General features: G+C 41.8%; 1 protein-coding gene across 2 annotated transcripts in view; it reads left to right on the top strand.

Annotated features, from left to right (window-relative positions):
* Positions 1 to 23,982, top strand: part of Strip2 (striatin interacting protein 2) — a 47,515-nt gene extending 23,533 nt beyond the window's left edge. For both annotated transcript variants that reach the window (XM_003475188.5, XM_063240852.1), the window contains 7 exons: positions 139 to 236; positions 644 to 770; positions 3,938 to 4,038; positions 8,215 to 8,281; positions 17,508 to 17,612; positions 19,291 to 19,495; positions 21,494 to 23,982. In XM_003475188.5, the coding sequence (XP_003475236.2) occupies positions 139 to 236; positions 644 to 770; positions 3,938 to 4,038; positions 8,215 to 8,281; positions 17,508 to 17,612; positions 19,291 to 19,495; positions 21,494 to 21,744 (954 nt within the window). In that variant the 3' untranslated portion in view covers positions 21,745 to 23,982. The remainder of the gene's footprint in view (positions 1 to 138; positions 237 to 643; positions 771 to 3,937; positions 4,039 to 8,214; positions 8,282 to 17,507; positions 17,613 to 19,290; positions 19,496 to 21,493) is intronic.
* Positions 23,983 to 24,437: the final 455 nt, after the last annotated feature.

Below are 24,437 nucleotides of genomic sequence, written 5' to 3'. Positions count from 1 at the left end.
CTGAGAGATTTTAGTCACTGAAGAAAGAACTCAGAGAAAGGCTTTCAAATACTCTTCACTGAGCTGATGCCATGTGGGAGAATCTCTACCTTGCTAAGTGAGATGGATGGATAGATTTAATCCTTTTCTATTTCTCAGATCGCTCTGCTTAAGATTCTCCTGGCTGCAGCTCCCACCTCCAAGGCTAAGACAGACTCTATCAATATCCTGGCAGATGTCCTGCCTGAAGAGATGCCGTGAGTGCTTCCACTGCGGCGCTGCTGGATGCCAGTGTGTTGTCTGCAGGGCCTCTTTGTCCCACCAGCCCTTGTTAACACTTTTGGGGACTGTCTTCAACAAAATCTCTCCTTTCTTACCTTTACTCCTTTTCCCTGCAGAGGTCTCCACTGTGATCTGTGTAGCTCAGGCCTGAGGGTCCGGATAGTGACCCCCTCAGTATGTGGGTGGGCATTGCCATAGGACAAATTTGCCAAAAAGATCAGTGGAGTTTTTGTCTAGGCAGGTTTGTAAGTGGAAACTGGAGGTTGCCCTAGCACAGTTTAGATTTCCTAAGTTCTGACTTGTATACTTACCTCTGACCCAAATACTTGGGTCCTTCCCGCAAGGCCGCCCTCTGCACTGACAACTCCTCTCTCCATTTTAGCATCACTGTTCTCCAGAGCATGAAGCTGGGCATTGATGTGAACAGGCACAAGGAAATCATCGTAAAGAGTATCTCTGCTCTGCTTCTGCTACTCCTCAAACACTTCAAACTCAACCACATCTACCAGGTGAGACTCCAGGAGCATTCCTCCAAAGGCCTTGAGTGATCTCCAGGCCCTACAGGGGATGCAAGGAGCCTGGTAATCTCACTGTGCATGTTCCAGCCTTCCTTTGTCCTCAGAGGATCCAGCGACTTGTTCTGTAAGCCTGGGGTGGCAATATGAAGTAGGATGTGGAGAACTGTCATAGAAAGGTGCGGGTATCTGTGTGCTTGGTAAGTTTGCCTAGATCATGAGTAGGAGTTCTTAGAAATATGCACAGTCAGGGGGCTGGGGGTTTAGCTCAGCGGCAAAAGCGCCTGCCTTGCAAGCAGGCAGTCGTGAGTTGGATCCCTGATACCGATAAAAAGGAAAAAAACCAAAAAAAAAAAAAAAGAAATATGCCCAGTCAGTTTTGAAACAATGTCAAGTCAGAATTCAGACTTTCTCACAAGCTGGGTGTGATGGCATGTGTCCATAATCTGAGCACTCTGGGAGGCTGAGGCAGGAGGGTAGAATATTTGAACCCAACAACCCAACTGGTGATTTATCACCCAAGTGAGATCCTGTCTCAAAAAAAAAAAAATTAAAATTAAAAAGGAGCCGGGGATATAGCTCAGTGTGAAGGTCCTGGGTTCAATCTCCCAATACTTCAAAAACAACAAAATTCCACCCAAAAAGTAGGATATGTTGAGCAAAGTTTTTATATGAAGCACTCTTCAGACATTTTAAGTATAATTCTGGTAAAACACAGTCTGGCTCTTAATACCTCTAAAGTCTTACAAAGGTCACAGATATATAAATAGTCAATTGTGGAGTGATAAGTGCTATGGTTCAGGTAAGCACTGGCTGCTATGGAAACACCTAATCCAACTTGAGGTGGAGAAGAAATGACTTCTAGATGAGCCCTAAAGAAACAGATGTTAGCCAGGATGTGAGAGTTGAGGTCGGGAGGACAGGAAGCAGTTCAAGCAGAAAAGCTAATATGTGACAGTCCAGAGGAGAGAGAGCAGAGTACTTTTGGAAACTGTGATTAAGTGTTGCTAGAGTTGTGCCTGGAGTTGGGGGGAAGGAGAAAGCCTGCTGCTGATGCGTGAACTGCAGGAGTGAGCGGGAGCCCATCTTAATACGTGATAGCACATAGTTACGGAGCACGTGTGGGGCTTCATTGAACTCTCTTGTCCCTATAAGATAGTTGTTAGGTTACTCCTGTTCTATGGATGAGGAAGCTAAGATTAAGAAAAGTTGAGTCTCTGCTTTGCTTTCCCAGTGTCGTTTGCCTTGTTAAGGACCTTGGACTTGGGCCTGCAGACACTACTGAAATACAGTGACAGGGTGGGGAGAGCCAATGGATGCTTCCTGTCTGCGGGGAGACGTGGGGAGGAGAGGAAGCCTACTCATTACTGTCCAGAGGCTGTGCCCTTTTCCTTCTGTATCCTATGGGCCTGTTACTACTTCAGAGAAGTGTCTGTTCATTTCAGTTGTCCATTTTTGATTTGGTCTTTTATTTGAGGGAGTGGAACTTTTCTTAAAGTTCTTTATATACTCTAAATGTTAGTCTTCTGTGTGAGGAAAGCCAGCAAAAATTTTCTCCCATTCTGCAGGATATCTCCACTCTGTTGGCTGTTTCCTTTGCTGGCAGAAGCTCTCTAATTTGATATGACTTATTTGTTGGTTGTCAGTATTACTTCTTGTGCCAGACCATTTTCCTCCTGAGGAGTCAGAATCAAGTTTAGAAGTACAGGTCCTCAGAGTGCAGGGAGGCTCCTGTGACCACGGTCCTGTGTATCCAGAGTCTCTCCATCTTTGTACATTCAGCTAACCATTGCTGTGGAAGATGTCCTGGTGCTCACACTTCTGCTGATGTTTGCTGAGCAGCCACAGAGCTGGGAGTGGTAGGAATGATTAGGAGGCTGTGTGCCCACTGAACCGTGGGTGTATGACCATGCTTGCTTCTCTCAGTGGGCAGTGTGTGACTTGATGGGCCTTGCCACTGAATGTCAATGTGGGTGAATCCAGGGCCCGTCACTGCCCAAACTGAAGTTTCTCATTTGATAACAAGTATGTTTGGTTCCTCTGGCTGGAGCTTTGGAGAAAACCCTGGTCTGGTTTCCAGAGGTAAAACTATTGGACAGAAGAGAGAAGTGGAATGGCACAAGCGGACTCCCATCTCTAACCACATATGCACAGAAGGAAACATAGCTTGCTGCCATAGCCACGCTTGCTGGTCATGCAGGGCTATGGGATTTTAACTCTAAATTCTTTTTAAAGCCTGTGTCTGTACTGGGTCAGCTTTCTAGCTTCTTAATCTGAAGATCCAGTGTTTCTCAGTATGTTATGGGCAAGATCCAAGCTAACTCCATGACACTGCTCTTATGAACACTTACCGTACTAGGGGTACAAATACAAACCCCATCTTCACTCAAGAGAGTCAGTGGAGTCCCATGCTGTGGTATTTGTCCTGACAGACATCTTGGACTTCTCAGTACAGTGTCTGTTGGTTGAAGAGCACTTGTTCATTCGTTTATTGAAATGCTGATATTCTAAGTTCTAAGATAATATGGTACACCAGACAGACAAGCTGGAGCCCACATTCTGGTGGTTCATTTGCTTACTGTGTGCTGCCTCCATCCTGCCTGAGTGATGCCAGCAGTTGACTGGAGGGAGCTGCACCTGTTCCTGCTATATCAATCACAGTTGAAACATTATGAGCCAGAGGTTTGGTATGGAAAGCAGATCTCTCAGGGAGCCTTCCTTTCCTGTTGAGCTTAGGAACAAATCTCACAGCTCTTCCTTCTATTTCTTTCAGTTTTTTGGTTGTTTGTTTGCATGTTTAGCTAGTCTTGCTATGTAGTTCAGGATGGCTTTGAACTCGTGACAATCCTCCTGTCTCAACTTCCTAAGCACTGGGATTACAGACATCTGCCACCACACCCGGCTCCTTCTATTTATTTAGATTTTCTGCTTTGTTTTCTTTCAGGAGCATACAAGATACAATCTAAATATTATTTCCCTCCTTGTAGAATAGGCTGGCTGAACATGAATGTCCCATTTCAGAGACAGGAAGACTAATAACACTAGTGGGTAGTGGATATTCTTGTGCATGAATATTAGATTTGTGCTTCTGTTTCTCTTCATATATACCTTCTATTTTCCCTCAAATAAGCATTCTTTTTTGCTTTGATCTTTTAATTCAGTTTGAATATATCTCACAACATTTGGTATTTGCCAACTGCATCCCGTTGATCCTAAAGTTCTTCAATCAAAATATCTTGTCCTACATTACTGCAAAAAACAGGTATGGAGTCTAGATGGATTTATTTCAATGGGCTACTTTTTGGTGATTGAGAAAATTACATGGCTCTGTATCTGATGTCCCTCCTGTCTTAAGAGCTGCTCCCCTGTTAAATCTAATTTCCTTGAAGCGTTTGCTGATGGGAGTATATGGTTTGTTTCTTTGCAGAGGTACTTGCATTTTAGTAGTTTTAGATTTTTTTTCCAGTATTGAAGGTTGAACCCAGCACTCTTACACTGAGCTACTTCCCAGTCCTTTTTTATTTTTGAAACAGAATCTCACTAAATCACTAAATTGCCTCCAAACAGAGCCCTTGAACATGAGATTTTCTTGGCTCAGTCTCCCAAGGTGCTGAGATTACAGGCATACAATAATATACCCAAGTACTTTTAATAACTTTGAAGCTGAAAAATGCTATTACTTATAGAAATGAAGCTGCAGTGATGAAAGTTCTGTGATGAAAGTCCTCTTGCAGAAGGACCCAGAAGATTTTGTTGTTATGAAGCAACCTGCTTGTCTGGCCAGTGCTATTCTAAGTATGAATTATAAATTGGAATACTTGCAGTTACATTGCTTTGTAAACTATAAAATATCATACATAATCTGGCTAAAAGTAAACAGCTTTACTTGGATAGATCAGGTTGATTTGTAGTTTGTTTGTTTGTTTGCTTGTTTTGTCTTTTTCATTTTTATCAGTACCAAGGATTGAACTCATGACCGCCTCCTTGCAAGGCAGGTGCTTATGCCGCTGAGCTAAATCCCCAGCCCAAAAATATTTTTTTAACTACAAATCAACCTAGGGGCAGGGGCTGGGGATTTAGCTCAGCGGCATAAGCGCCTGCCTTGCAAGCGCGTGGTCGTGAATTCAATCCCTGGTACCAATTTAAAAAAAGAAAAAATATTTTCACATTTATTGTTTCATTTCATCTTAGCAGTGCTGAGAGATAAGTTTTATCTCACTATTGTCTCCTCACAATTTGAGGAGACAAATCTAGAGAGATTATATGACTTGTGCAAGATTGACATGCAAATAAGGCCTCTTAAGTGTGCATCAGAAGCAGGATAAGAAGACAGGCTTTTGTGTAAGTTTCCCAGCTGGGACTGGGATATTGCTGAGTAGATCCTTGTTCCTTAGTTTGCTATTTCCTCCAGGACTAGAAGCATGTTATTTGGTAGAGTTTCCCAAAATTCCTTTATCAGAGGCTAAGTTACTAAAGTAAAAGTAAAGAAGTTGGTGTCATACTCAGGGTGACTGGAGAGGGAGGGCTAGGAGATGTCTCCCCACTTTGTCAGTATGGCCTGAATTCTACTGCAGAGTGGCAGCCTTGAATGTGGTTTAAAACATATACCCTGCTTGGAGCCTGAAGCCACGAGACCTAGATTCCTGACCTGGATCTGCCACTTGCTAACTATAAGTGTCTAATATCTGAGCACAGTATTTGCATCTTTAAAATGACAATACTGCCTGTAAGTGTGTCATAGAGCTTTTATTTATTTCTGGTGCTAGGGACTCACACGTGCTACTCAAGTGTGCTACCACTGGGCTATATCCCCAGTGGCACAGAGCTTTCATAAACATTAGTTAAGATTAGTGCAAGAGATGGGCTGGGAATGTGGCTCAGTGGCAGAGTGAAGCTGGCATGTGTAGGGCTCTGAGCTCCACCCCCCACAACCCCCCCCAAAAAAAAATAGTATGAGAGTGCTTTAAATATTTTACTTTGAGGAACCAGGGAAGCATTGAAGAAAGGGTTTTTTCCTAGCTACATGGAAAAATGGGTATTGCTTCTCCTAAAAGTGATGTTTAAGATGTTTGTTGGATTGCTAGGGAGAATGAAAGTGTAGGCTAGGCATGATGCTGCATACCTGTTAATTTTAGCTACTTGAGGGCAGAAAGGATTACAAATTTGCGGCCAACCTGGGCCACATAGGGAGCAATTACCATCTAATAAATAAGTAAATAAATAAATATTTTAAAAGTAGGTCAGAATGTATCAGGGCCACAACTGCATGCAGGCACCTGTGTGTATCAGTCAACACTCTTGGTTGTGTTACCCAATTATCTTAGTCACTTTCTTCATTGCTGAGACAAACAACAGTGACACCTACAATTTAAAGGAGAAGTGTATTTTAGCTCACAGTTTCAGGAGTTTCAATTCATTTCACAGCTTTAAACACAAAAATGGCATAGTGCAAGGAAGCAGAGAGGAGTGCAGAGGGAGAGAGATCCGCCTCCTGGTCATGCCAGCGGCCCACCTCTTCCAACCAGTCCCCACTTTCAAACAAGATCAGTGACACCACCCTCATGAATCAGTCAACTTCCGAAATCCCAACCTATGAGAGCATGAGGCCTTTGAGAGACATTCTTGATCTACCATAACACTAATGTAATTCCCTTTGGGCTCCTGGGTCAAAAGTTGGTCTGTAGTGTGGAGAGCCCAAGATGCTGTTCATCTCCCCCTATGGATACTTCACTCAGATTTCCTTTTTCCCTGACAAATTTGTCTGGGGGAGTAGAGCACAAGAACTAAATGCTATGTCTTCTTTGTGTCATGTACTTGAAAGAGGAGGAGGAAACAGTCTAGTAGGTGTCTGTCTATTTGGTTTTGGAATTAGAAGTGTAGTGGCAGGTGTCAGCTGTTACTAGAGTTGACCTGGACAAAATTGTGCCACCTGTGTGCTGCCTGTAAGTTTTACTTTTTTTTTTTTTTTGTCTTTTTCATTTTTATCAGTACCAGGGATCGAACTCACAACCGCCTGCTTGCAAGGCAGGCGCTTATGCCGCTGAGCTAAATCCCCAGCCCCTAAGTTTTACTTTTGAATGATCCCTCAGAGCTTGGAGCACCAGAGCTTATCACTGCACAGTTTCCTCATGACTTGTACCATCCAGATATTCTAGATACTTGTAAGTTTCTTTGATGTCCCCTTAGGCTAGAATTTAGCTTGTTGAGAGACAGGAACAAGTTTTATCTTTAATTTCCCACAAGCTAGTCAGCTAGTCACCAGCACCTACTTTGGCATGGAGCCTTGTCAGTGGGAGGTGGATAGATAATGTGGTTGAGTCAGCCAGGAATGTTTATCCGATGGGGCAGTACTGAGCTGGCAACCTGGGCGATCCAGAGTGATACATGGAGACAATAGGTGCATTACGGGTAGCCTCACTGTTCTTTCCCAAGCTGACAGCTCTCCTCCACTGTCCTAGGTTATCTTGGCTTGTGTTTCTTGAACAGAGATAAATATGTCTAGCCAAGCAAATTGTTTTCTTTTGCTTATATAGAAGTTTCAACTTGCAAATGCAGAGGTTCAAGCACCCCCATACTCATTGCTATATGTAGCTCCAGCTTTGCCAAAATCCTTTACCCATTTCAAACTGCACTAATTCAGATTGATATCTAACAGCTCATTAAATATCAGATTGAGTATCAGAGCCAGAGGAACATTAGAGGTTAACTAGCCAAAATTCTGCACTGTACCGTGAAGGAGAAAGAAAAGGAAAGAAACTGTCATTTGTCGAGTGACTTGTGTCCCTGTCACATGTGGTATCTTATTTCCCTGCTGGACTCATGCCTGCTTCCCTGGGCTCACCACAGAGCATGTAGCTTTTTTGTGGTCTCCTATTGTTAGTTTTGGGGCCAGACACTATCATCATTCTGGAGCTACTGGGTTGGTCTTGCTCAGAAGTTGCCCCTATCTCAACCTTGCTATAAGCGTAGCTTCTGCAATCATTCTTCACAGTTCCTGGCTTTCAGAAAGATCTGCTGAGAGACACAGGAAGGTTCATTCCATCCTCATCACCACCTCAAATTGTTATTTAGTGGAGTGGATGGGTCTGGGCAGCATCTCCAGGAATACGACTCATATATACACTTAAGTGCAAAAACAAAAATGCACTCAAGTTTTTGTATTCCTTAAAAGAAGCAAAGAGAGCCAAGTAGAAAGGAGGTTCTCTTTCTGCACTTAGCTCTTTTTGCATCTGCTAAATGGGGTTTCCCTCATGACCAAGGAGAGGGAACTGGAGCTAGGGCTGCCCAGCATCAGTGCCTTCAGTTTCAGCTGAGGTCACTAAGCAATTTAGGCAACGGATGGATCCTGCCAGAGAAAAACAACCCTGCCCTTTTAGATGCAGCCATTTCCTGCTGTTGCCATTTACCTAAAGCCTGTCCTTATCTCTGCATCTTGCAGCATCTCGGTCCTGGATTACCCTGGCTGTACCATTCAGGATTTGCCGGAACTTACTACTGAGAGTCTGGTAAGCAGATGGGGATTTAGCAGCCTTGAAACTGCCAGGTGGAAGAAGCTGGCATTTGCTTTTTCATTTCTTCTCCAGCCCCATAATGCCCTGGTTGGGAGTCTCAGATCAATGAAGGCATAATAGTAAGAGCACAGAGGCAGTAGGAGCTTAGCGCTGCTAACCTAGCTGAGCAAAATTCAGAACAGCTGACCTTAGCATTTTGTAGAGAAGAGGAAAAAACCAGTGAAAAAACACCAAGGAGGAGAGGAAATTTTTAAAAATGAGGGGACTGAAATGCAGTGAACATTCATGTTAAATGGCAGGAGAATTTCTTCTGATGTAACACAAACAATTACCTTTCTGCTCTGCTCCATTTTCCTGCTGGAGTTATACAACCCAGGAGTATGTACTTCAGAAAACACCTTGTCTCTAAGGCAAAGGTCAGCATAGCCATAGGAGGATAACTCAGGAAGTTCTTCACCCTGAAAACACTTCTAAGAAAATCAAAAAAGTTCTCTAGAGTTATGAATTCTCTGAAACTGACTAAAAGCATATTGAAGATAAGGTCTACCTTGTGTATTTGGATATACTCCAGCCTACATCCTGTTTCATTGTAATTATTTGTGACTTCCTCAGTTTGGCCATAAATTTTTGACAGAAGAGACATTATCAACTTCCTTTGATTTTTGAGACAGGGTGTCACTATGTAGTTCAGGCTGGCCTTGAATTTACTACGTAGCCCATACAGACCTTAAACTCACAACAGTCCTCCTGCCTCAGCCTCCAAAGTGCTGGGATTACAAGTGTAGGCTACCCTGCCCTATCATTTTCATTATGTATCTGGCTCTGTATCCGATACATTGAAGGCTTCAATAAGTGCTGAATGATGGGGTGATGATATCCACTGGTGCTATGATATTTTGTCCCCTATCTTTCATAACTGCAAAATGTTGAATCAGAAAAGTATATTATTCCGAAACACACTTCTGTTTTGATAGATGCATAGGCATCTTGCCTGGAGGGGACTTACGAATCATTTGATCTAACGCCCTATATTTTAGAGATTAGTATCCGGTGAATGAATTGACTTGTTATAGTTCACTCCTCATAGGTGACAGACCCCCAAATGAGGCAAGAATCAAATGTCCTGAGACACCAAATTCAGCAAACTTTTTGTCATTGAAACAACTTTCCTGGCTTATTTAGATGTAGTCTCTGCAGCCAAAGACTCTAGAAGCTTTACTTCTACAGAGAGATTTTTTAAAATGTCCAACTCTTTATTTACATGGTATTCAGTCTCTTTAAAATGATTTTATAGATGGAGAAGTGCAAGTCAAGGCAGAATCGTGCCCATCCCTGCCTTCAGGGCTGGAGTGAAGAACACATTTCACACAGAAACAGTGGCATACAGCACCATTAATATGGTGCTATTTAGGGGCTGGGGATTTAGCTCAGGGACACAAGCGCCTGCCTTGCAAATGCAAGGTCATGAGTTCTATCCCCAGTACCCCCCTCAAAAAGTGCTATTTGTACAATATTTAAAAATAGAAAGTCTGTTTTCATGGCCTGAATCTATTCCTTGATATAATGTAGTGTGTTCTCTATTCCAGCCCTGTTAATTTACATATAGGAGTTGATGGGAACTATACTTTTGCATCTCTTCCAACTCACTGTTGATATGAGCTAAAATTATTGTACTGGAGTGATTATTATGCCTTCTGAGAAGACTGTATTATCCCAAAACGAAAGTGTGAATGCTTAATAGTAATGCTTGTGATTGTATTCCTTCCTGTAAAGCAATAGTGGCACCTGGTGGTTTTGTTTAGTAACCACACCCCCCACACACCCTTAGGGTTTACAGTGTTTCACCTGAGTCATCACAGGCTTCAGTAAGTAGGTTACCCCCATAGGTCCTTAATGTAATGATTTGGTGATCTCAGTTGGTGATTTCTATACCCCCCAGGCTCCGTGAATTGTAAACAGAGAAAATGTACTGGCTGTTGAAATGTGTAGGATTTACTTTAAATAACATTATTTAACTGAATAAAGACTGTACATATTTGTGTTTCCATGGGACATGATACAATTTAAAGATGAACCTTTTGAGGGTTTTGGTTGGGTTTTGGGGGTACTTCCTGAGTAGGTGCTAAACAGGCGCTCTACCTCTGCATCGTCGTTAAACATTGCTGAAAGCCTCATTAGAAGTCACCCATGACACTGCACTACTGAATCTTTAAAAAGGACAGTCTTTTACTGAACATTCATCTCACTCTTCCTGCAGAACTCCAAAATAAATACCCTTTGACGTCATCTTTAATTATTTCCTTACTATGGATTCCTGGAAATAGAGTTAATGGACTGAGATAGTCTTGGTTCACATTCTTCTGTTTTCTGAATTTGAACTGAATTCATTTGTTTCCTTTGGCACTCCAGTTGCACAGCATGGTGGACATGAAATAAAGGCAGAGTTAATGGCGTATTAATTTCTGAATCCTGCCTATTTTTGTCAAAATGGTGAAATGATTAACTTTAGAATAAGCGATTTTTACCCATGTACTGAGCATTTTTCTCTCCATCTGGTATGGGAAAGCTTAACATTTCTGGATCTTCAGTGTCTGTGTTCAGATCTAACTAAGCAAGGGCAAAACTAAAATTAAATTCCAAACCGAAATGAAGGATAGTGAACACAGATTGTGTGGAAGGTGAGTATGGTCTTTGGAGAAGGTCGCTGGAGAAAGTGATTAACTGCAGCCCCAGCATGTTAAACTCTTAGCATGTGGGTGGCTTTTTAGAGCAATAGCATGAAATGTAGGCATGTTTGATCTTTTACATAGATTAATAGCTATTTATGTATACATTGTAGCAACATTATTACAACAGATCATTTGTAATTTATAAATGAGCATACATGTGTTTGGGAACACACAAAAATAATTTTATGATAGATTTGGGAAATAAAAATGTCTACAAACTACTGTTTTAGAGTATAGTGAAATGAAGACAAGGATATAGATTTGCTTCCTCGGTGGGCCTGTTAGTCCTAAAGAGAAATCATGCGGATTATACTCATCTTTCTTTCCTCCTCTTTTTTACAAAGATTTGGGCAAAGAAAATATGGGAATTCTGTGTAAATGTATCATCACTGCCACAAAACTAACCCAAAGTTCCAAACTGTCCCAAAATTCTCTTATTTTCACCACCTCATCGCAGAATGTGATTTAATAACAACAACAGCCAGGCGTGGTGGTGCACATCTGTAAACCCTGCACCTTGAAGACTGAGGCAGGAGGATCACCACAAGTTCCAGGCCAGGCTGGGCTGCAGAGTGGGTTTAAGGTCAGCCTGAACTACATAATGAGATGCTGTCTCAAATAAATAAGCAAATAGCATCACACACTAGGAGACAATATTTGAAACAGTATGGGAATTCACATGTAGTTAGAAATGAAGTATAGAAGGTAATGTTTATGGAATCATACAGTACACAGAGCTCAAAGTGTTTTGATCCATATCTTGCCCAGTGCTACCCTTTATTGAAGAGGAAACAGTGGTAAAGTCACTTCTGAAGCACTATAAAGAGCTAGGACGAGTGGGTCAGGGTTTGCATGACCAGCCAATTGCAAAGAAATGTTTGGCATTTCCTTATAGATCAAGGCAATGAAATTAAGTTAATTTTTAAAAGGTAGGTTATTGGCTATGCATAGTAAAACAGGAAGATCTGAGGCAGGAGGGTAACAAGTTCAAGGCCAGCCTGATGGAAAACATAGTGAAACCCTGAAAGAGATCAATACAAAATTGCTTAAATTTGGGTTTGAGCCAGAGATTATAATATGTGCCTATGGTCCAAGTACCCAGGAGGCTGAGGCAGGAGCATCACTGGGCGTTCAAGCCCAGTCTGAACTACACAGTAAGACGTTTTATTGGTACCAGGGATCGAATTCACAACCTCGCACTTGCCAGGCAGGTGCTTATGCCACTGAGCTAAATCCCCAGCCTCACAGTAAGACTTTATCTCAAAAAGAAAAGGAGGAAGAAGTTCAATTCTATTCAGAAAGACTTACAAAATATTTATGTCATTTTATATATCATATCTTTTAATCAGCCTTATTTAGTTTTTTTATAACTTTCAAATTCAAATAAAGTCTGAGGGGTGTGGTGGCACACACCTATAATCCCAGCACTGGGGAGGCTGAGGCAGGAGGATCATCAGGAGTTTGAGAACTGTGCTACATAGTGCAATGAAGGCCAACTTGAACTATGTAATGAGACCTTGTCTCAAAAAATCAAATAAAATCTCTGTTCTAATATTCACAATCACTATTTAAAATTAGTGATGCCTTTAGCAGTATTACTCCTCGACTGAACATGCCACAAGGTATATATCCATTTTCCATGAAGTGTTTATACAGAGGAAAGACACTCAGTACTTTTTTTCCTTGCATTTTATCAACTTACTTGTAGTCACTTTTGCTATGATTATAGCAAATGATTAAGGGCTGGGTTCAGTCCCTAATGTATCTTTGAAAAAAAAAATTTTTTTTTTTTGTACCAGGGATCAAACTCATGACCTCACACTTACAAGCAATTGCTTGAGCCACTGAACTAAATCCCCAGCACGCCCCCCCCCCCCCAGTTCTTTTTCTTTTGAGGCAGGCTCTCACTGTATAGTTTAGGCTAGCCTCAAATTTGGTCATCCCCCTCCCTCAGGCTCCCAAGTGCTGGGATTAAAGGCTTGCACCACCACACCTGATTGAGATTTTCTTATTTCTTACTCATTCTACTAAAAAATCATTATTCTCCTAATTCTTAGATCTAGGTCCTTAGTCTAGTAGCAATTTATCAGAAACCCATATGAGATTTTGTTTGTCTTTTTAAGACAGGGTCTCACTGCTGGTCTTGAACTTGCTTTGTAGCCCAGATTGGTCTCAAACTCGAAGCAATCTTCCTGCCTCAGCCTCCAAAATGCTGGGATTTACAGGTGTGCACTACCATACCCTGCAAGAGCTAGAAAGAATCTTGCAGGTTTCCCATAGCCTGTAAGAATTTCATTTATAAAGGAATAGAACTTGGGTCATTAGATAAGCACACTTGACTCTGCCCCAGAAAAAATATTTTAAAAGAGCTGGAGTTGTAGTTCAGTGCAAAGGCACTGAATTCAGTCCCTAAAACCACACACACAAATAAGAGGCTGCTCTGCATAGGTCTCCATGAATCTTAGCCAATAGAATAAGCAAATTTTCTTTCAGGAACCAAATAATTCTGATTGTGGCTAGGACTCCAGAATACAGCTAGAAGGTGAACAGTAAACAATCATCAAATTCAGTGGAGGCTGGACACTTACAAGTGACTGCAGTCCCCTCTCCCTCTCTGGTCCTCAGTTTTTGCTTCTATGGGTGATGGAGTTGACTAGAACAGCTAAGTCTCTTCTAGTGCTCAGATTCTAACCAAACTGATTTTCTCAGTCAAGAGAAAGAAACACTCTGTTCTTCCCTTAGTCATCTTGCTTAATTTTCCACATAATTGGTGTAGCCTGGGTTTTTATTTGGCTTGGCTCACTTCGTTGGGAACTTTGAGAACAGTCTTTTGGTGCCTTGGACATGCTCTGAAATGGTAGGATGTGGTCCCTACACTTACTCTTTAGTAGTGTACTATGAACAAATATTTATTTGCGAGTGTGAAACATGGGCAAATGTTTTGTTTGTTTGTTCCAGTGCTGGAGATTGAGCCCAGGGCCTTGGAGGTGCTAGGCAAACTCCCTGCTGAGAGCTGCATCCCCAGCCCCCTGCTTTAGCTTTAGTTTTAGCTGGTAAGGAGTGAAGATCTCACTTTGTCTAGTGTGAAGCACTAGGAGCCAGAGAACATAGCTATGTGCTCCCGTTCACAAAATATATTTCCGCATCATACTTAAAACAGACAAAAGGTGACCTGCCTTAAAAGAACAGAAGCATAATGAAAGCACCCTCAAGTCTGGCAAATCTGAACAAGCATCCTTGAAGCTAAAGACTGCCTATCCATTGGATAGGCAGGGACTGGAGCAGCGCATCACAAAGCTCCTGACACTGCAAGCAGTGGAGTCAGAAGCAGGCTCAGCGCGCTGACCCGCGCACCGGGGGTACAAGTGCGGCTTCTGCAGTTAGTTTTGTCAGGAGGCCTTGGGCAGCCGAGACTGTCTCAGGAGGGTACTGAGGCCCTTTCCTGGAAGGAGCCCTTCAAACAGCTCTCAGGAGAAGGCAGCCACAATCAGCTTACCCCGAGTCAAAACTTCACTTTTAAAACTAAAACTTTACTGGGAGCAACACATATCAAATTCTCTATGATGAATGCTGTCATTATGTATGTCTAAAATGTGTTGGTAAAAAATGTAAAATGCAAACACAAAAAAGACTAGAACTTCACGTGGTTATTCAATTGGTCCTTGTTTTTTCAGCCTGAGGGCAGCTCTAGCAGGAAAGTTAACAATGTTGCTTTTGTTTTTTCTTTTTCAGCACTGGGGCTTGGACTCTGGGCTTTCACACTGAGCTGCATACCCAACTCTTTTGTTGTTTAATTTTTAAATTTTGAGATAGGTCTTACCTAAGTTACTAAACTGCCCAGGCTGGCCTTGAATGTAAAATCCTCCTGCCTCAGCCTCCCAGGCAATGTTATTTCATTTATAATCACACACCCCAAATGATGCAAATCCAAGATTATTCATTGCGGCATTGCTTGTAATAAAGAAAGATTGGAAACAATCTAAATCCTCATTAATACAGAACCCCCTGGTTAGATAAATCCTCATAATAGAATATGCAGCCATGAAACACGATAGAATAATTCTGCTGGAGTAAGTTCAAATCATGGAATTATAAAATAGAGTTAAAGGTATTTTTGTTTCATTCTTTGTCTTGCATGGTGTTGGGGTTCGAATCCAAGGCCTCGTGCTTGCTAGGTAAGCACTGTACCACTGAGCTCTACAACCAGCCCCATGAAGAGTTCTTTTTTTGTTTTTTTTTAATCCATTTTATTTCAAGAATAAAAAATAAAAACAGAAGAAGAAAAGAGAAAAACTACAACAAATTTTCAAAACATGTCATTTGTGGGCAACAATGATTTGTCATCCCCAACAGCAATTTGTCATCCCCAAATCATTCACCTGGAGCATAAGACATCTGCCTTCCATTGTCACAACAATACCTGCAAAAATCTCCCCATGAAGAATTCTTAAAGATTATCAAACTCTTACAGGAAACAAAGGAAATGACTTGTCTAAGATTGTCTAAGGACCGAGGCATAGGTGTCCTGGTGCCTACTCCTTGTGGCTGCTTCCCAAGGCCGTGCTTCTGCTTATCGACCTGTTAAACTCGGAGATGCCAAGGGATGTAAGGTGCTCATAGCTCCACCAATGGAGACTGTGGTAAAGGCAGCCCACTGTGTTTTGCGTTTCCCTTGCTGCTTTTTTGTGCCTGGATAATAGGCATGCACCACCATGCCCAGCTCCCTTGCTTCTTAAAAATGTAAAAGTCTGTTTCTGTTCACCACACAAGGTATAAACACTGATTGGTTTTGGCCAAATAACTAATACAATAGCGTAGAAACTCACGGAAGTTTCCCTCAGAAACAGACTATGGTTTCCCTAGAACTTATTCTAAGTACAATATTGAACATTTACATTGGGAAGAGAATGTTTATTTGTAGATAATATTTCTAAAGTTTTTCTGAAACTTTTTGACCTTCATTCTCTCAAAACTCTTAGATGTCCATTATGCACTACAGGTATGCCTGTCTTGCTTGCTTCAGGTTAACTTGGGGGAGGCCAGGCATGATGGCACATGCCAGTAAATCCCAGCACTCATGAGCCTGAGGCAGGAAGATCACTGCAAGCTTGAGGCCAGCCTGAGCTACACAGTGAGTTCAAGATGAGCCTGAACTAAAAGACAAGACCCTATCTCTGGGCTGGGGATTTAGCTCAGGCGGCATAAGTGCCTGCCTTGCAAGCGTGTGGTCGTGAGTTTGATCCCCAGTATCAATAAAAAAATAAATAAATTTTTAAAAAGACAAGACCCGATCTCCAAAAATTAAGCGGGGGAGAAGAGGTAATTTTCTGTTCCAGCCAACAGCCCCCTTCTATATGTCTCCTGCTCCTGCATTCTCCCATCACACTGTAGACATGAGGAATTTCTAAATTTTTTTTTTTTTTTTTTTGTCTTTTTCCTTTTTATCGGTACTGGGGATCAAACTCACGACTGTCTGCTTGCAAGGCAGGCGCTTATGCCACTGAACTAAAACCCCAGCCCCCTAAAATGTTATTTTTGCTGTTAAACACGCTCACTGATTTATGTAACTTCTGACACCATTATGTATGTAAGGCCTCCAAATCACATAAGAACTTTTATTTTTGCTTCTAAAAAATGTTTTGTTTCTAAAAAATGTAGATAACTGTTTCTACTCCACAATCCACCTGTTGTTATAAATACCAAGAAACATATAGGGAAAACACCTGCCTAAAAATGAACCATCTGCCATTTTTCCTTCCATGCTGGGAATTAAGCATCTGGCTGCAATATGGTTTCATAAAGGAGGGTAGGAGTTGATTTTAAAAACATTAACTATAATGAAGATCAGAACAATCCAGGACAGTTTAAAAATCTACCAGAATGTGTCTAAATTCCAAGCAATTACAAATGTTAGCCTACATAAATGCAAAATAAACGGGGTTATGATTCTATCATCTGTTTTCTGATCCTAAACAGTAAGCTAGACAAAAAGGCTTGCTTGAATCAAGTTCCTATGTTCATGTATTGTTAGCCAGTGCTTGCTGTATTCTGGGTAGAGAATCTTCCAAGATTGCCAGCTGAGCAGGTGGTGGTTGTCAGTTTTTGCTGTTTAAACGTATATCCCCATTTTATTTATTTACTTATTTTGGTACCAGGGATCGAACTCATAACCACACACTCGCCAGGCAGGTGCTTACTCTGCTGAGCTAAATCCCTGGCTATTGTTGCTTAAATGTAATGCTGAAAAAGTAAAGAGTACAATGCTGGAGATCCCAGGGCTTTGCACAGGACAGGGAAGCACCCCACATCTGAGTTACACCCCCTGCCCAGCTGAGCTGGTCTTCAGGTGAAAGGTGTGCTCCAGGCATAAAAGTGAACAGGTAACATTTCCTACTGAAAGGCTTCAGCGGAGCCGACCAACAGTGACTCTGGGCTTCTTGGGAATGAAAGCCCGGGGCTGCTGAGATAATGATAGATGTTCCTCATTTCAGGAAGCTGGCGACAACAACCAGTTCTGCTGGAGGAACCTCTTTTCTTGCATCAACCTCCTGAGGCTGCTGAATAAACTGACCAAATGGAAGCATTCCAGGACCATGGTGAGTTGGGCTCCTGGTCATGGAGGTGTCCCCACTGCACTGAATTCTGCATCCAGTAGTAAATACTTACGAACTGCCTGCTTTGTGAGATCGGTACAGTGTTGTATAAGTTTTAGCATCTCCTAATTCTGGGCACCTATTCTAAATAACATGATTATATACCAGGCCATTTCTATTCAGGGAGCTGAGTGTGGACCCTCTATTAGGGTAGCTCTGGAGAGGTGAAATTAGCCAGGAGTGAATTACAGTCTCACAGCTTAGACCATGATACAGGTCTAAGCTTACTCAGTATGGCATTGTTGATAATGAGAGATCAGAAGCTACCTAAATGCTCATTAATATGAGACCATCTGATTAAAGAAATGATATATCCTTAGAATATTACACAACCATGAAAAACAATGTTCTAGTATGGGATAATTTTCAAAATATGTTATTAAATGTAAAATATGTTAAAAAGCAAGTTAAATGTGCATACATAAAATTATTTCCAGAAGAAGCACAAGATTATTGCTAATAGTGCAAGTGGGATATATGACAGACAAAAATTCTGTCTATACTACATACTTTAACATTAGAAACAATGAAAAGAATAAATTCTTTGTTTTTTATTTGTGTGTGTGTGTGTGTGTGTGTGTTGCCTTTTTAAGACAAGGTCTCACTGTGTAGTTCATCCTGGTCTTAAACTATGTAGCCTGGGCTGGCCTTGAACTCAATGTGATCCTCCTGCCTCAGCCTCTTGAGTGCTAGGATTGCAGGCATGCGCCCGGCCCAAGTCTTTTTTTTTTGTTTTTTGGGGGGTTTTTTGGTACTGGGAATCAAATTCGTGATCTCATACTTGTCAAGCAAGTGCTTACACCGCTGAGCTAAATCCCTGGCACCAAGTCCTTTTTTTTTGAGACAGGGCCTCAGTTGCCAGTCTTCCTGCCTCAGTCTCCCAAATTGCTTGCATTATAGGTATGTGCCACCACACCCAGCTTTATGGTTTTGAGGGTTTTTTGTTTATTTTGTTTTTGGTACCGGGGATTGAATTCACAATCTTGCGCTTGACAGGCAGGCGCTCATGCTGCTGAGCTAAATCCCTGGCCACTTTTATGTATTTTTAAAGACTAAACCCAAGTAGATTCTAGATTTTATATTCCCAAAAGACCCTCAGAGTACATGAGACTAGCCAGGTTTGTGTTTCTGATTACATTCCTCCTGTGGAGGTGATACCTGTACATAACACATCTTAATTCTTTTTCATCCTGTCCCAACTCTTTGCATCTCTTGTGCTCCTCCCATTTGCCAAAGATCTCCTTCCCTATCTCCTGCTATCTGTCTTTTGTTTTGTTCTTTATTATATTTTACACTTCTCATATAGGAGAAACCATGCAATTTTGAAGCTTGTGTGTCTGATTTATTCCACTTAGCATTATAGTTTAAAGGTAGATTCATTTTCCTACAAACGATTCAAATTTATTCTTGTTTACTCCCTTGTGTATAAATACCACACCTTCGTTATCTGTTCACCTGTTGGTGGAAGCATAGGCCGTTTCCTAGATGTAGCTGTTGTGGATGGCACTGCTGTACCCATGGATATACGGGTTGGTCGTAATTCTTGTGTAAGCCGGAAATCCTAGGAAGCTCTGCATCTTTAATGGGCCTTTGTTCACCCTCACCCCTCTTCATTGGACAGATGCTGGTAGTGTTTAAATCAGCGCCAATCTTAAAGCGGGCCCTCAAAGTCAAACAGGCCATGTTGCAACTTTATGTCTTGAAGTTGCTAAAGATACAGACCAAGTACCTGGGGCGCCAGTGGAGGAAAAGCAACATGAAAACTATGTCAGCCATTTACCAGAGGGTGCGCCACCGCATGAACGACGACTGGGCTTACGGGAACGGTGAGTGCTCGTGGGGCTCCTGACTTCCGAGGGGCCTGGAGTCCGAGCAGAACTACACAAACACCTGTCTCTACTCTTTGGATGTAAATTTTTTGGATTGAAAATGTGTGATTATACATTAGATATTGTTACATCAAACTTAATGTAATGCCCCAAATTCTAGCTCATATTTTGTCCTATATATCTACAAAACCCACTTTATAAAACTGCTTTTTTTTTTTTTTAAGACAGGGTCTCACTATGCAGTTCAGGCTGGCCTTGAGCTCACTTTGTAACCCAGGCTGGTCTCAAACTCGCAGCAATCCTCCTGCCTCAGCCTCCTGAGTGCTGAGATTACAGGCCTGTGCCAGCATGCCCAGCTCAATTAACACTTTAAAATAGCTAGAATAAGGATACTGAATATTTTTGGTACAGAGAAATGATGTTTGAGGAGATATGTTTAATTATCAAGTTCACATAGTTGTGCAACCCACAGCTTGCCAATTTAATATCTTATTGTATGGTCTTAAAAATCTTTTGCTACGCATATTTTATTAACATGAAAGGAATTAGTGCATAGTACTTTAGAACCTGCTCTTTTCAGTTAATGTTATTTCTGCCTTTCTATGTCAATACATTTTCTACAGTCGTTGTGTTGTGAAGGTCATGTGTTCTAGCCACATTGGATGCCATTCCCTTTTCCCGTCCATCACAGACTAGGAAGTTTATATTTGTAATCCCATGAAAATGTTATTGGAATTCTAGCTAATTAATTTTAATCCACCACTTCCAGTGTAACCCACAGAGAGAATAAAGACACTAAGATATATTTATAATCATGGGTGGCTGACAGGTCCTGAGTCCAGCCTGGACAAAGGTTTATCAGAACAAAGGACCTAACCCAGATTTTATTAATTTATAAAGAAGGAGTGGCGGGGCTGGGGATTTAGCTCAGCAGCATAAGCACCTGCCTTGCAAGCAGGTGGTCGTGAGTTCGATCCCTGGTACCGATAAAAAAAGAAAAAGACAAAAAAAAAAAAAGATGCTAATAAAGGCCAGCTTAGTGACTGAGGCCCGTAGACCTACCACTCTGGGAGGCTGAGGCAGAAGGATCAGTGCAAGTTCAAAGGCAGCCTGAACTGTACTGGGTTTTGTTTGTTTGTTTGGGGGTTTTTTGGTACCATGGATCGAACTCACTACCTTGCGCTTGCCAGACAGGTGCTTATGCCACTGAGCTAAATCCCCAGCCCCTGAACTGTACTGTTAAGACTGTCTCAAAAAAAAAAAAAAAAAAAAAAAAAAGCTCAAGCCCACTCTGAGTTACTTAGTGATCGTCTTGCTTATTTTCCCTTTGCTAAGACAAAATACCCGATGCCCAAAGTTAAAGGAGGGTACGTTTATTTGGCTCTGGTTTATAGAGGTTTCAGTCCATTGTTAGTTGACTGCAAGGCAGAGGGATATAGCAGGGGGACATTACAGAGGAGAAACAGTTCATGGTGGGCAGAAGGCAGGAAGGCAGCAAAGCAGTGGCTAGAAAGCAAGCAGCAAGTGATGGCAGCAGCCCTCTCTCTGTCCCTGATAGTCTATCCAGGCTGTATCCCCTTAGGGCAGGTCGCTCTCACACCCAGGGAGGGCCTTCCCCTTATCCACACCCAGAACTGTGCCAAACCAATCAGTGGAAAATCTAATAATCACATTCCCTTGATCCAAGCATCACACTCTCTAGAAGCAGCCACCTCTGAAAAGCCCCACTGTGAAGGCATGAGGCTTGAGGGGGGACATCCAGACACAAGCTGAATCCCGTCCCTCATGCCACAAAACAAAAGCAAACATCAAAAACACGGACTTGTGATGTGGTGGTGGAGATTCCAACTAGTTGTTGGGATGCTGTTTACTTTGTACGCTGCTCTTTATAAAGAAGGGTGATTCTGATTGTTGGAATCCCATAGTGTACACTGGTAGCAGGAGAGTGATGCCCTCAGTTCTGTGCATCTCTTTCTTCCTCTGTTTCCAACACAGACATTGATGCCAGGCCGTGGGACTTCCAGGCTGAAGAGTGCACCCTGAGGGCCAACATCGAGGCTTTTAACAGTCGCCGGTATGACAAACCCCAAGACTCTGAATTTTCACCTGTGGATAACTGCTTGCAGAGTGTGCTGGGGCAAAGGTTGGATCTACCTGAAGATTTCCACTATTCCTATGAGCTTTGGCTGGAGAGAGAGGTATTTTCACAGCCCATCTGTTGGGAGGAGCTGCTCCAGAATCACTAACTGAGCTCTTGTCAACAAAGCATCTGATAGATGGAGATTGGCTCCAATAAATGGTGCTCTGCTACCCTACCCATCCAGCCTGTGCTTCCTGCCTGAAGTGCTTGTCAAGGGGAGACCAGGCCCACAGGTCAGGTATTATGGGGGTTGCAGAGCTTGGACCCTGAGTCACAACAAACTGATTACCTTGCCCAGGGTCAGCTGCGTGTCCGTGGGCTGTGGCAAGCTCTTGGTGGATCAGTCGTGGAGAGGAGTCTTCGATGGGGACTGCTTTAGTCTTGTCTACAACCAGCTGCCTTTGCTGGCTCCGAGAATGAGGGGACTTGGCCATGTTTGAGCCATGGTATTCATCCAAGTTGTGAGACAGGTGCAGGTCACACATAGGAAGATTTTCTTGCCCACCCTGAATTCCTACTTACTTATCAGCAGATTGGCAACTATAAAATTAATACTATATTTTAAAATTTTTAAGTTTGACACTTCATTAGCTCTAAGATGATTTTAAAGCACCTGCACCTTCTTTATAAAGGATAGTGATTTACTATTCCCTAAACACTGCATGTTAAAGAAAAGTGTATCGTGTAGAGTAGGTTTTCTTTTCTTTCTTAAAGATCCATGTTGGGCTGGTCCAATGGCAGTGGGTTAACATGAGTATCACTAAAGTTGGTATACCACCCCACCCACTGCTAAATTTGACTGGCTTTAAAAAAAAAAAAAAAGATCCATGTTGGATGTGAAGATTATTCCTACACGTACTCTGTATACAGCATGACGCTCTGCGATTTGTGAAGAGCCACAGCCAGTGTGGAACAACCAGGCCTTTGTGAGGAGCGTTGCATGTTTTTCTGAAATTGCTTCAGTCTTAAGATGCCTGAGTACACTGTAGAAAACTACCCTTTTCATCTACTTCATGTTTTAAATGACAGGTTAACTACAGAGGTCTTATTTATTGAAATAGCATGTCCATTAGTACTGATTAATTTATTTTTTAATTAGAACAGCAAGAGCATCTTAGCTTATGTTTTGGCTTCTCCAAAATTGATTGATTTTTGCTTCTTTAGAATTGATTTTTTTCCCTTTTCCCTGCTAGCAGTTTCAGAGTGTCTAAGGAGATTTAGTAATATGATTCCTAAGCGCTGCACATTTCCTAGAAAACATGAGAGCTGGTGTATCAACCTGTGTACTCCTCTCGGACAGCAGAATCATGTCCTTCCCAAAAGAAACATGTTTCTAGGAAACTTTCTGATTGAGTCACGATCATTTTATTTCTCTTCTTCCCCCAATTATACTACCTATAGTCAGGCTTTTTCACTCTAACTCCTCCTCCTCTCAACATAAACACGGCTGAATCTTGTTATGATGGTACCAGGACACTATGCTTAGGGCTCTTGTCCAGACTGATTTTCTCTATCTGTTGTCAACTACAGTAGTCTCATTTGAAACTTATGATAGAGTATCTGACAAGACCCAAAGAAACTACACAAAAATCTAGTAAGTATTGCTTTAGGGCAGCAGGATTTCTGTCTTTATGGAACAGTCATGAAAAATATAAGCACTGAATGGAAGCACTTTTTAAAATATTTTTTTCATTTTACCGAAGTAGGACAGCTGTCCTCTCTACAATTAAAGATTTTATGAAGTATATCTTCTGTGAATTTTATTAATGTAAGGTCAGACTAGAATGATTTTAATGTGATTTAAATGAAGATAATTTTTAAAGAAATAGCTATCAGTCTACTTATTTTAAAGCTATAATATTCAATTAATATCAAGAACAAATACTTTGACCTTTTAACAACATACGCGTGGATGCTTTCTGAAGTACAAAAGTAGGCTAAGCTTTTAACATTTCATACCTTAGTATTTATAACTCTTCTCTAAGGGCAGGGCAATTCTCAGTGCAGATAAGGAAGCTGAAGTACCAAGGATAAATAGTTTCAAATTATATCATTTTTTCCCAATGACTTGCTGGGAATAGTTTCAGGTATTACCAATGGGCCGACATGCTAAGGTGACCTGGTTGAATCTCCTGATTTGGGAGGACTCGTATGTGTGACTAGGAATTAAATTAACATTAATCAATCTCCACTCGTGATCACTATCTCTTCCATTATGTGAGTGATTTATAACGTAGAGGTGTTTTATTTGTAATTACTTCAGTGAAGCTTGTGTTGATTGTTGATAATACTGTTCATGTCATGAAGCACTTTAATAAAAGGAAAAATACACTGGAATTAGAAATGAGATCTATAAATTCTTCACTACAAGGGAATCTTAAAATGATGTTTGATGGGGCTGGGGATTTAGCTCAGCGGCATAAGCGCCTGCCTTGCAAGCAGGCAGTCGTGAGTTCGATCCCTGGGACTGGTAAAAAGGAAAAAGACAAAAAAAAAAAAAAAAATGATGTTTGAAAGAATATAATAGAAAGTTAATAACACAGCCCTGATCTCACTGTCCTATGACAAATTTTGTTTCTTCATCAGGGTGTCAGGGTCTGCAGGGCGCAGGCTGCAGCTCACGTGACTCAGCTCGGCTTGCGCGACTGGCTCCTCTCCTGCAGTACTCCCACGCTGGCCCTCAGCTGACGGAATGGCCCGGGCCATGCTGCTTTCCTAGTGAAGGGCAGGAGCAAGAAACAAAACATGAGCACATTCAGAGCTCCCGTTTGGATACTGCCTTAATACTCCACTGACCAA

The sequence above is a fragment of the Cavia porcellus genome, unplaced genomic scaffold (assembly GCF_034190915.1).
Source record: "Cavia porcellus strain 051 isolate PalLab524CR breed Dunkin Hartley unplaced genomic scaffold, mCavPor4.1 scaffold_2, whole genome shotgun sequence".
NCBI lineage: Eukaryota > Metazoa > Chordata > Mammalia > Rodentia > Caviidae > Cavia > Cavia porcellus.
The sequence above is the reverse complement of the archived record's forward strand: the minus strand, read 5'-3'. Positions and strand labels throughout refer to the sequence as shown.